General features: G+C 50.6%; 1 protein-coding gene across 1 annotated transcript in view; it reads right to left on the bottom strand.

Annotated features, from left to right (window-relative positions):
• The window catches only part of MOCS1 (molybdenum cofactor synthesis 1), a gene marked incomplete at its 5' end in the record, with an annotated part of 35,185 nt that overhangs the window by 3,617 nt on the left and 18,288 nt on the right, over nucleotides 1-13,280 (bottom strand). The window contains 7 exons of the mRNA XM_010863257.1: nucleotides 35-82; nucleotides 588-708; nucleotides 3,076-3,186; nucleotides 3,666-3,778; nucleotides 4,189-4,300; nucleotides 4,590-4,651; nucleotides 6,994-7,158. Of these exons, the coding sequence (XP_010861559.1) occupies nucleotides 35-82; nucleotides 588-708; nucleotides 3,076-3,186; nucleotides 3,666-3,778; nucleotides 4,189-4,300; nucleotides 4,590-4,651; nucleotides 6,994-7,158 (732 nt within the window). The remainder of the gene's footprint in view (nucleotides 1-34; nucleotides 83-587; nucleotides 709-3,075; nucleotides 3,187-3,665; nucleotides 3,779-4,188; nucleotides 4,301-4,589; nucleotides 4,652-6,993; nucleotides 7,159-13,280) is intronic.

Here is a 13,280-nt window from a genome sequence, read left to right as displayed (position 1 = left end):
AGAGCGCGTGATTACGTACTGATGGGTCACCCACCGATGAGGATCATGGGCCGGTTCTTCATCTGGGAGATATTGAACATGCCTGGGGTGAGCGAAGGGTGGGGAGAGGGGAGTGGGGACGGGGGAGAAAGAGGGCAGGGAGAGAGTTCACTAGGCGCACGAGGGACACAGGGGTGTGCCAGCCGCGGGGCCACGCGCTCACCTACATGCACCCCAGCAAACCCCCGCGGGACACTGCGAGGCCGCCCACGACAGAGCCCAGAGCACGTGTGGGTGCCAGGACCCCGCCTCGGTGGAAGACAATGTGTGGGATGACCGAGAGGCAATGACGCCCTCTTTTCCCCCCACCCAATGAAAACGGCCCCAGAGCCTCTGGGCTCCCTTGTCTTGCACGGGCTCTGCTGTGCCAAGAAGCATCACTGTGCCCCCAAGTCAAGAGGTCCAAGAACAGTGATGGGGAGCACAGACCACACGGGGTCCCCAGGCTCCCGCCAGGCTGCCCCTCATCCTCCTGTCCCCAAACTACGGACCTCCCTCCTGCTGCTGACAGCCCACTCGCCACCCAGCCCGGCCTCTCTGCACCCTACCTGCGTGCTGCCGCTTCTTCCTGCCCACCGCAGCCCCGATGACCCTCAGCAGCTCCTCCTCGGAGGCCCCTGCCCGCAGGTGATCCCGTAGAGACACCTCTGAGTTCCCGAAGAGGCAGACCTGGAGAGGGTCACATGGTGGGTGAGGCCAACACATCCTCTGGATCCTGAGCCCTGGCCCCCACTCTTAAGAGTACCCTGCCCTGGGCTGAGCAGGAGGGCCTCCCTTGGCTGGTCAGACTCAAAGCAAGATTTCCTGCAATGAGAGGCCGAAGGTGCTAGATGGAGTAGTCAAGAGGGGCTGTAAGGGCAGGAAGACAAAACCAGACAAGGCCTGTGTCTGACTTCCAGTCATGCTCCTTACAGCGCGTAGAGTGTGCTTTAAAAAATTAATTGCCAACAGAGACAGTGCATCAAAATCTACATTCATACCTTCTCCTGAGACATTCCATGGAATGGCCTCTTGGCTGCCAGAAGAACAGATCCCAGAGAGTGGGAGCTGTGTCCAAACGGTCTCCTGGGAGACTGGCACTCACAAACCGCTTCCCCTCCGTCCTCTCCCCGTCCCTTTGCTCCTGGACACTGCCCGCCTGCCCCGACTCTGTCTGTGGTCCCTGACTGGCGGATGATCAGCAGAGGGCTGGTGGAGACGGCATCCTGGGGTCAAACTTGATTCAACGCTCTGCTGCTTCTGGGCTCAGAGGGGACGGGGTGGTCCCACAAAGCGAGATAGCTACTGCCTCCCATGAAGCCCTATAAAGCCCCTACTAAGCGCCAGCTCTGTACATGGCGCTCTGGACACAGGCACCGAAGCATCTTTGACAAACTGAGATGGTCGGAGAGGATGTGAACGAGAGCTAAGCGGAAGGCACAGCCACCTCCTCGTGCGGGCTGGTGCCCTTCCTCGCTCCCCAGCAGCCCCGAAGCTCCACTCTCTGCCCTTCTCTGCAGCCGGGGGTGCCCCTCCAGCTGCCTTCTGCCCAGGGGGTTGGCTGTTGGGAGGTCAGAAGAGAGGAGGGAGAGGCCGGGCACTTCGGCAGTGGAGCTTCCACCCACAGCCCCGGCCGGGCGGCCACTCCGCCAGGCTCCGGCTCTCCCAGGGCCCCAGGGACGCCATCTCCTCCGGGGCCCCTTCCTCCCAGGGGAGGGACAGCAGTTTGCTGCAGCTCATCCAGTGCATCGACACCCCTTAACAAGCCCCCTGAACCCTGCACTATAAACAGCCTGTTCCCAACTTTCTGCTCAGAATCCTGGCTCCACTTCCTGGGGCCAGGGCGCGGGCAGGAGGCTGGCTGACACAGCCGTCATCTCTCATCTACAGCCCAGTCAGTCCTACGCCTCCAGCCCGGATAAGCCTTTGGTTTTCTTTTTGGCTGAGCCACGCCACACAGCATGTTGGAGTTGATGGATTTGTCTGCACTTCTCTTCCACCCGCAATCCAGTTTCCCAACCAGGACTGAACCTTCAACCCTGCAGTAAAAGTGTGGCATCCTAACCACTGGACCGCCAGGGAATCCAGCCCCTGGCTTTATGACCGTCTGCTGCACAGCTCCGTTCTGATGCCCAACTTGATGGTCTAAGCCCACCCACCAGCACCTCCGCCTCCAGGCAGGTCCCAGAGGCCACCAGACACCCGGGCACAGCTCTCTCCACCCCCACCTGCGTCTCCAAGTTCTTTCTCTCTTCCTTCCCACTTTCACCTAAACTCTTATGTTTGGAACATCACTAAATGGCATCTAACTGTCTATTTCCAAATTCAAGCTGGGAGTGATTCTTCCTAAAATACGACCTCCACCTTGTAAAAAACCTCTGCACAGCACCCTGCCGTCAACAGGACTCTCTGCACCTTTGAAGGGGCGCTCAGGCCCTCCACGTGGTCTCCCCAGAGCTGACCGAAACCTGCCCTGGCCTAATTAGTGTGAGCCTCAGATATGCCTCCTCCCCCACACCTGGAGGGAGGCCTGTCCCGTGCTCATCTGACAAAGAATCACATGCTACCACCCTTAGCTCCTTGGTCTCAGAAGGAGCCTTTGTGCCCATAGGAAATGGACCTGTCTGCGCCTCCCTTCCACCCGCTATGCCCAGCACTGAACACACGCACAGCCCAGCACGTGCTGATTAGATGTGAGGAATGGATATTGGTTTCAGGGACGAGCTCCTGGCCTGGTGGGAAGGGCAACCAGGGTAGGGGCTGGGGGCAAAAGGCACCCTGATCCCTGCCTGGCCCCCTACCTTCCATGGCACTGAGTCCTAGAGAGGGGCTCCCGATCAAGCAGGGGACCCAAGCAATGATGGAACCAGGGAGACAGTTCCATGGGAGCCACAAGTTCACCCCCATCTGCTGCTCCCATGATCCCCCTAAACCTGTCACTATTTCACCATCACTCCCGTGTACCCTGCGAGCCTCGCCTCCAATCAGGGGGCGCGGCTGGGAAGAAACATACAGAGCGCAGAGGGGTGGGGGTCCCGCGGGGGAACAGACACTCACCTTGAGGTTCCCATCAGCTGTGATTCGCAGCCGGTTGCAGGTCCCACAGAAATGCTCAGACATAGACGTGATGAAGCTGACCTGGCCTCGGAAACCGGGGATTTTAAAGGCCTGTGGGTGGGCGCAGAGGAGGAGATGCGGGTGGGCCAGCTCTCCCTCCGTGACATCAGACCTGACGCCATTCCCTCTCTGTGGGAGCCCTGCAGAAAGCAGTCTGCAAGGCCCTCAAACAGCAGAAACCCTGAGCTCTCTGCCTGCCCCTGGCCTGCCCAAGACGAAGGCTCCTAAAGTTTCAGGGACCTGGGGGCAGCATGGCCAGAGATAGCCACGTGGAAGGGCCAGACAAGGTCCCCTCCACCACTTACTCCAATGTGCCCCACGACAAGTTCCTTAACCCACGTCAGGGCTTCCTCTCTGTCAGTGAAGCAGGGAGTCCGCTATGATGGCCCTGAATCGCTTCCCGCTTAAAGAGCACTGTCCTGTATCACTGACTCCACCCCCAGCGCGGCCCCTGCCAGCTCTCCCGTCTGAGGGTCCTAGGGTGGTGTCATGACCTCCTCCCAGGCCCAGCCCCTCCGTCTGCCCCCAACCTTGGCTGTGCTGGATTCCTCCTCGGGCAGCTTCTCCAGCTCCGGCCACTGCTGCCGGAGGGTGTCCAGCATCTCCTTATAGCTGACCATCTTCTTAAAGTTCCACTTGTTGCCTATGTTGGGGGTGGGAGCCACTGAGTTGCATGCTATGGGGTGCCGGGGCTTCAGGTTCACCCTCCCGCAGCCCAGGAACCAGTTCTCTGCCTCTGGGTCAGGAGGGCATGAGGCTCAGCCTGAAATGGGGGATGGAACCACACCGACGCTCTCCATGAGAAGCCTCCGATCCCCACCACAGGCCTGGAGCCTGCCAGACCCCTCCCCACCATCCGTGGAGAAATTCCTACACGCTCAGCAGGGTCTGAGGTCAGCAGCGTCCACAGGGGCGGCCAGACCTTGTCTGCCCACTCAGCCCCTCCCAGGGTCCTCGGCAGCCCCCCACTGTGCTCTCAGCGAGGCCCTGGTCAGGCTCTGCGGACAGGCCTGGCCTCGTCTTCCCCCACCCATCCTGCCCTGTGGCACTGACCGTCAAAGGGCATGTACTCGATGAAGCGCACATCCAGGGGGAGGCCCTCGGTCAAGGCCACAAAATCCAGGAGTTCGTCCTCGTTCAGGCCTCGCATCACCACACAGTTCACCTTGTCGTGGGACGAGGGAACCGTGAGGGTTAGCCCTGTGGTGTTCTTTTTCCGGGGCGGAGGGCTGGTTCTGGCATCTCCCTAGGCTCTCCACCCAGGGTCCCATTCCTTGCGGCTCTCCCCCAGTTCTCCATGGGGTGGAAGATCCCATGGGGTCACTGGTTTTCTCCCCTCTCTTGTGGGGAGCAGGGGCAAGGCTGGAGGGAGTGGGCCAAAGGTAGTGGGGGCTGCCCTGCAGCTGCTCCGGCCAGGGATGGAGGCTGTCTTGGAGGAGGCAGGAAGTCCTCACCTTCACGGGGCTGTAGCCCAGCTCGATGGCCTTGTGGATGCCCTCCATGACCTTGTGGAAGCCTGTGGGCAGGGAGAGAAGCAAGGGTCCAGGCACCGCCTCCCTCTTCCCCCGACCTCACACCCACAGTGAAGTGCCAGAGCCATCAGGAGCCTCAGAGACCACAGAGTCCAGGGACCAGAGGGTAAATATTTTAGGCTCTGTAGGCCAAGAGGCAAAATTGAGGGTATGATGTAGACATGTATCATAAAGGCTTCATTAACTACATTCAGAATATGATAATAATTGAGTATAACTTATAACACAACTCTGCAAATAGAATGGAAGAGTGAAGTTCTTTTTGCAGGGACAATATTTCGCTTAATTGGGATTCATGGTGAATGTCCCTTATCATTAAATTCATGGCAAATGCTATCAGCAAAATCCATTCCTGACTCGCAGGCTGTAAAAAGCCAGGCACAGGGGCTGGACTTGGCTGGTGGGCTGCAGTGTGGGGACCCTGATCTAGGTGAACCCACTGATGGTCAAGAGGAAGAAACCGAGGTCCAGAGAGACAGGCAGTGCCCACCGGGCTGGGGGCGGGATGGGGGGCCCCCATCCTTCAGAATGCAGGTTCCCCAACTCCCTCACAGCGCTTCCTCCTCCCCAGTGCATCCATTCACCCACTCTCCACGTTCTCCTCAAGCACCTAAGTAGGCCCAGACGCTGGGCCGGGCTGGTGCGCACGCCCCGTGCATGTGAGTCTCACCCCTCTCTGTGGTTAATGCAGTGAATGTGGGCCCAGGCTGCCTTCTCCTCCTGCCCCAGCTCACTCATGCATGCAAGCATCTAGGTGCCTACAGACCCTCCCCGGCCCGCAGCTGGCCTCCATGGCTTCCCCGTAGCATTTCTGGAGTAAGACGGCAATGCTCAGTCGCTCAGTCATGTCTGGCTCTTTTGCGGCTCACCAGGCTGCCCTGCCCATGGGATTCTCTGGGCAAGAATACTAGGGTGAGTTCCCATGCCCTCCCCCAAGACAGCAGTAAGAGACGGCAAAGCAAAGACTGGGCAGCATTTACACAATATGCTGTTGGAAAGTTGTCTCTTCTGTAAAGCGCTCTTCCCTCCAAAAGGAGGCAGGGGACACAGAGGTGCAAGTGGGAGGGCAGATCTGACATTAGGATCTACTGTCTCCAATCTTCGTTCCAAGAAAGGAGTCAAGGAGGCAGGGAGTATGGGGAGTGTTTGCGGGTGGGCGATAGTGGGTAGGTGGGTGCAAATAAAGCTCCCAATTACACCTTCCACCTCACCCCGCCTCAGAGCCCCTGCAGATTCAACTGACCTCCACGTCAGAGTAAGCTCCCTTGATTTGAACGCCCCATCCCTCAAGGCCCAGCAGGAATGCCTCCTCCTTGAAGTCCTCCCAGTATGCCCCTGCTAGGAGAGACAGCCCCAGAGAGTTCTCTCGTCCCCTCTGAAGGCCTGAACTGACACCACACAGCCAGCAAAGGTGGTCCTCTGTCACACTCTCAGCCCTTCGTAGTCTATAAGGCAGAGCAGCGTCCTGTGTCTGTCCTTCCACTGCACCCAGAGCAGCTCTTCACAGGAAGCAAAGACTGCCCCAGGCTTCCTCAGCACACTTCTGGGTATAAACAGGAAGTCACACGCTGGGGGGATGGCGGGGGGAGGAGGAGGTGAGGCTGAGCTCCAGGCTGTTTCCAGAGAAGGGGAAGGAGAGCCGGATCTCCCCCCATCTCTCTGATCCTCCACAGCAGTCTCGGTAGTGTACCGCCCTTCCCAAATCAAAGGGCGTCCGACCCTCTACAGAACCTCCCACCCAACCCAGGGCTCATGAACAGAGGGTGCCAGTCCAGTGAGACCCAGAGCTCGGCCCCTCCCTGATGGAGCCTGGCAGGAGGCGGCCGTGGATGTGCTGGTTGCAGGGGGTGAAGGAAGAGGCTTGCTACATCAGGAGGGGCCCAGCGAGCACCCCTGGGTGCTGGGGGACCCCCCACCTGGCAGCACTGGCCCTGTCCCTGGCATCTAGGATGATGGCTTCCACCCCCAGGCTGCCCCACACTTCCTCAGACCTCACTACAGGGTAAACAACTTGTCCCAGCGTCCCAGGGACTGTCTTGGTTTTAAAATGGAACGTCCTGTGTTCTGGGAACCCTCTCCGTGCTGGGCAGGGCAGAGGGAAGGCTGGTCACCACGGTTCATTAGCATCTGACCCCAAAATGTCCTTAAGGGGGTGGCCACAGAGAAAAGGGACATGTAGCAAGAGTAAGGAGGGAGGAATAAACGTCTAGGCTTCGCGAGAGCCCAGACACAGAGAGGGAGCGACCAGGCCCCTCGCAATCGCCACGGCTCCCCTGCTACAGGGGCCTGGGAGGGTCACCCTCCACCGTGAACCCCATCTGATCACCTTTCCTGCGGACGATGAACTCAAACTTGGCTGGTACCAGCGTGTCCAGGCTGATGTTGATGGCGCTGAGACCAGCTTTCTGGAGCTGAGGCAGCAGCCGGGCTAGGTTGATGCCGTTGGTGGTGATGCCAATGGTCCTCAGGCCTTCCAGCTGGCGGAGCTGGGCTGGAGAGACAACAGGGAGGGGTATCAGCCTGCTTGTTCTTGGTGAGGCCGGGAGAAGGGCTGAAAGGAGAAACTCTGTAAGATAGATAGAAAACGGGCTCTGTGTGGACTATACTGACCAGGTTTAGCTTAACAAGAAACAAGGATAAAAACAATGATCTAAAAAAGCAACCGAAAGATCAAACACCAAGTGCTCCCTTTGCTAGAGTGCAGGTGGGACCAGACAGATTAAGGAGACCAGAGCCCAAAGAGCACAGAGGAGGAGGTTCTGTACAAAGTGGGAGGGAAGCTAGCCTGCACGAAGCTTAGCAGGCACCTAGACAAGGAGCAGAAGCGGGGGCCCTGCGCGTGGCAGGGAGGCTGCCTTCTAGAGAACTGCATACGGATACGTTGGGTGTGCTGGTCGCCCTACCATCCCCACCAGCACGGGGATGGCAGCAACCTTTACCCCAAGGCTGCAGCACTTGAGCCAGCTGAAGGGGGTGGGGGCAACCCTGAGTAGCCGCAGATAGTCAGAAGAGACTGAAAACTACAACACACAGAAGAAAGAGACTGAAGACCACGCAAATAAACAGAAAGATACTCTCTGCTCCGGGGTTAAAGAATCGACGTTGCTAAAATGCGCCATCCTAACCCAAAGCAATCTCCAGCTTCAATGCAATCTCTATCAAAATTCCAATGGCATTTTTCACAGAAAGAGAGCAAACAATCTTAAAATATGTATGGTACCACAGAAGAATCTCAACAGTCAAAGCAATTTTGAGAAAGGAGAACAAGGCTTGAAGCATCAAACTGATTTCAAACTATATTACAAAGCTGTAACAATCAAAATGGTATAATATTGGCATTAAAAAAAAAAAAGACCCGTGAGGGATTCCCTTGGTGGTCCAGTGGCTAAGACTCCACACTCCCAATGAAGGGGACCTGGGTTCAATCCCAGGTCGGGGAACTAGATTCCACATACTGCAACTAAAGATTCCGCATGCTGCAACTAAGACCCAGAGCAGCCAAATAAATAAACAAAGCTACATGGGTCAATGGAACAGAACAGAGTCCAGAGAGAAACCCATGCATGTGCAGTCAACTAATTTACAACAAGGATGCCAGAAATACACAATGAGGAAAGGACAGGGAAAACTATATAGCCAAGTGCGGAGGAATGAAACTGGACCACCCTATTATGCCGTACACAAAAATCAAACTCAGTTCAAAATGGATTAAATCTTGATGAGAAACCATAGGACTCCTAAGAGGAGACAGGCAGTGAGTCCAAGGGGCTTACTTTGATACTGATCTTGGTGATGACTTTTTTGGATTAGACATCAAAAGCAAAGGCAACAGAAACAGAAATAAGTAAGTGGGACTACATCAAAGGAACATGTCTGCACACAGCAAAGGGAATGGTGGACTTAAGTCTGCCTACTGAACTGCAGAGGATATCTGCAAATGATACACATGATGAAGGGTTAACATCCAAAATATACAAAGGACTCATACACCTCAGCATCAAAAAAACAAAACAGCCACCTGATTAAAAATTGGGAAAAAAATGTCTATTCAGATCCTCTGCCCAAAGAAGATCTACAGATGGCCAACAGATACATGAAAAGGTGCTCAACGTTAATAATCATCAAGGAAATACAAATCAAAGTCACAATGATATCACTTCACATTTGTTAGAACGGCTATGATCAAGAAGACAAGAAATCACAAGTGTTGGCAAGGATGTGGCGAAAAGGGCACCCCTATGCATTGCTGGTAGGAATGTAAATTGCTGCAGCCCCTATGGAAAACAGCGCAGATTCTTTAAAAATTTAAAAATAGATCTACCCTAGGATCAGCAATTTCACTTCTGGGTATTTATCCAAAGAAAGTGAAAACCTTCCCTTGAAAAGATATATGCACCCTATGTTCACTGTAGCATTATTTATAATAACCCAGACTTGTCCATTCATGGATAAATGGATAATTAAAATGTGGTATACACACACAGAATGGAATATCATTCAGCCATAAAAAGAAGGAAATCTGGCCATTTGTAACAACATGGATGGACCCTGAGAGCATCATGTTAAATGAAAATAAGTCAGACAGAGAAGCAAATACCACATAATCTCACTTAAACATGGAATCTAAATAAAACCAAAAAACTAAAAAAAAAAAAAAACCCATAATCATGGATGTGAACAATATTCATCGACAAATATGTATTGATCAACGAGCAATACATAACAAAGGGAAGTAGGAAAGCATCCAGACAGTCAAAAACAGACAACTGGTAAATTATGCTTTGTCTAGATGATGGAATATCACGCAACTAAAAATGACTCTGTAGCAAAATATGTCAGGATGTTGGGAAATACACAAAGTCCAGAGGGCAGGTTAAAAATTAGGGCGAGAAGAGAAAAAGACAGGAGGGTTGCCAAACCAAAATGTTGACAGCAGTTTCAGTTGGGCAGCAGTGATATTATTTTTGCTTATCTGAAATAAACATGTATTACTTTTGCAATAAGAAAATGAAAGTGTAAAAATAAACGTTGTTGTTTTAGAAACAAAGAGAAGACCTTTACTCTGGGGACTCTGCCAATGTGAAAAAATTAGTAGCAGTTCTTGGCTCCCTTCAACAAATCAACCCTGAAGAAACACAGAAATCTAGGAACTTAAAAAAAAAAAAGACAATTTTGAGAAACTCACAGGATGACGGACAGTCCCTTTTGAGCTAGTACGGGGAAGGGAGTGTGGAGCTGAAGGGGACTGGCGAAGGAAAGCAGTTAAGAGAAAGCCAGTGGGGGTGGGTGGTGGGCAGATAAGCTTTCTCGCTGCCCTTATGCACTGATGACTCAGTATGATAACTGCTTGTCCCCTTACTGAACAATCTGGTGATAGAAGCACCAGAGAACCAGCTTAGGAATTCACTAGAGGTCAGGTGTTGGGGGGTGGGGGCGGGAAGCTGTTAATGTCCTGCTGGGAGTTGAAGACCACAGTGGGGGACTGTCTGGCCTCAGGCATCCATTCCTCCACTTCCCTCCTCCAGCGCCCACTGAGGGTCATTGCTTCCTTCCAACCTGCTTCTCCCCGAGGGCAGAAGGCCTGCTGGACCACCATATTACATCACTCCAGGATTACATCACTCCAGGAGCTGCCGTTCTCATCATGCTCTAGGTGGACAGCATCTCCTAGAATTTCACAGTACACAACCTGCAGTCTGATGTTAGCATCCTTAGTTAGGAAGGGCCTCGGGGCCTCAGTTAGGGCCAGCATCAGGGCATTAGTTAGAGCCATAGTCAGGACACTAGTTAGGGCCAGCCTCAGGGCCTTAGTTAGGGACAGTATTTGGGCCTCTGTTGGAGATAACTTGAGGGCCCTAGTAAGATGCAGGTTTAGTTAGGGCAGCATCAGGGGCTTAGTTAGGGACAGGATTAGGGGGATAGTAAGGGGCATTGTCAGGGCCTTTGTTGGGAAAAGCATCAAGGCTATAGTTATGACCAGTGACAGGGAGTTGAGTTAGGACAGCATCAGTGTCTTTAGAAAAGAGTCAGGCCACTATCATAGGCAGTGTCAGTGACTCGAGTAGAAACAATATCAAGACCTTACTTAGAACGCCAGAGACTTATTTTGGGTTAGGGTTTAGGGTTAGGCTGGTCCCTGGTGAGGAAGATTACAAACATGAGTGAATAACTGTGATATTCTGGCAACTTGAGCTCTCTGGGCCTATCAAAGACTACGATCTGGCCTTGAACCTTTTCCCGTTAAGTAGTGTCATACAGAATAGCTCATATCCTCAGGGCAGGAAATTTACTGGCTAAATTAAGGAGACCCTTGAGAAGTACATCTAGTGCCTCCCCGAACAAAAACAAACCAAAAAACCCCAACCCTCCACTCATATCAATAGAAAAAAAAAAAAGATCAAACAGACCAAGACTGTAAGAGAAATATAAATACAACAAAACAAATAACAGAGGATATTAACAAAATGAAACAAAATTTTTCATGGTAAAAGGAAACAAGGGAAAGCAGTAGCTAAAAACATTACTGTGAAATAAATAACACAAAAAGATAAATGGTAACATCCACACAGGAGAAATCGATGAGCTGGAGGGTAAGACTAAAGGGCTCTTCTAGCAAAAAGAAGAGAACAAGACACCAAAATATAATTTAAGAACAGTGGAGGATCTAAGTAGATGGGTCACATCCAAATAGAGGTCCAAGAAAAAAAAAAATAAATAAACTTGGGAGAAGGAAGGAATAGAATAATGGAAAAAAAATTTCCCTATATCAGGAAAATTTCATTGAATGCCAACAGGATAGATGAGGAAAAGCTTATCCTAGACATATTAGGTAAAATTTAACGAAATTAGACAACAAAGACAACACTCGATCCAGAGAAGAAGAGCATATCACCAACAGCAAAAACCAGACTGACGTAAGGCTTCTCCCAATAGCCAGATTGATTAAGGAGACAATACAGTGACATTCCTAACATAATGAAGGAACGAACCTTGAACACAAAATTGTATATGCATTCAAATAATATTATAAAATTACTACTTTAATACTATAAAACGGTGGTGTTGGAGAAAACTTCTGAGAGTCCCTTGGTCTACAAGGATATCCAACCAGTCCATCCTAAAGCAAATCAGTCCTGAACATTCATTGGAAGGACTGATGTTGAAGCTGAAACTCCAATACTTTGGGCCACCTGATGTGAAGAACTAACTCATTTGAAAAGACCCTGGTGCTGGAAAAGACTGAAGGTGGGAGGAGAAGGGGACGACAGAGGATGAGATGGTTGGATGGCATCACCGACTCAATGGACATGAGTTTGAGTAAACTCTGGGAGTTGGTGATGGACAGGGAGGCCTGGCGTGCTGCAGTCCGTGGGGTCGCAAAGAGTCAGATACGACTGAGTGACTGACCTGAACTGAACTGCTTTAAAACTTTATAAACACTACCTGGCACGTCAGATTTAATTGGATTCACGGTCAATAGTGGAGTCACCATTAGAAACCACCACAAAAACATTCATATAGGAGAGAAACAAATCCAAGAGCTACTGCAAGAAATGTGCATTTACACAGGATCAAATATCTTGATAAAGTTATCTTAAAAAGAAAGAGAGGGTGCTTACAAGAGATACAGAGGGGCAGACTATTCGTAATAACCTGAAAGTAAAATTCTAGAAAACACCAACAATAACAGTGGGGAAGGTTGAAAACAAAAATCAAAGGCCTAAGAGTGTGCTAAAGCTTTTGCTTTGTTTGGAAGAAAAGCAGGGGGTCATTTATTTAAAAGCCAAAAAGGAGGAAAAAACACAAAAAAGTACAACAGATTTTTAAAAACTGTTGAAATGAGTCCAACTATCTCAATAATTACAACAAAGGCAACTAGAATAAACTTGCCAGTTAGAAGTCAAAGATTGTCAAATTTGATCAAAGTAATAGCTGTGTGCTATTGTGAGAGATATACCGAAAGAATAAGAGCACATAGCAGTTAAAAATGAGTAGATGAAAACAGATAAAATAATCTTATGAAAGCTAAAAGCAAGCTGATATAGCTTTAGTAAAATCAAATACAGAAACCTTAAGACCAAAAATATCATTATGGAAAGAGACCTACTACTTAGTGATAAAAGATCCAATTTATGAAGAAGACATAACAATTCTAACCACATATGAACCTAATAAAATCACCTCAACTATAGATAAAATAAAAAGCAATAGGACCTCTGAGAGAAACCAACAAATCCACCCACTTATTTATTGTTGGCAGGCCAAGCAGATGGAAAGTCAGCAGAGACTGACATAACCAAAGGTTTAGGCAAGAAAATTAACCAGCTGGGTCCAATAAACATAGATTTTTTTTTAATGTAATAATTAAAGGATAAGCTGCTCAAGAATTAAAAAAAATTATAAAAATTGCCAAAATACTAGGTCATAAAGCAATCCTCAATAAATTTGAAAGGATAAGTTTCATACAGATAAGACTCTCTGGCCATATAAATTATACTTTAATAAAACTATGAATTAAAGTCCTCATCTCTTGTATCTCCTGCATTAACAGGCAGGTTTTTTTCAGTTTTTTTTTTTTTTTTTTACCACTAGTGCCAAATAGGAAGCTGCTGC

The sequence above is a fragment of the Bison bison genome, unplaced genomic scaffold, assembly GCF_000754665.1.
Source record: "Bison bison bison isolate TAMUID 2011002044 unplaced genomic scaffold, Bison_UMD1.0 scf7180017864487, whole genome shotgun sequence".
Taxonomy (NCBI): Eukaryota; Metazoa; Chordata; class Mammalia; order Artiodactyla; family Bovidae; genus Bison; species Bison bison.
The sequence above is the reverse complement of the archived record's forward strand: the minus strand, read 5'-3'. Positions and strand labels throughout refer to the sequence as shown.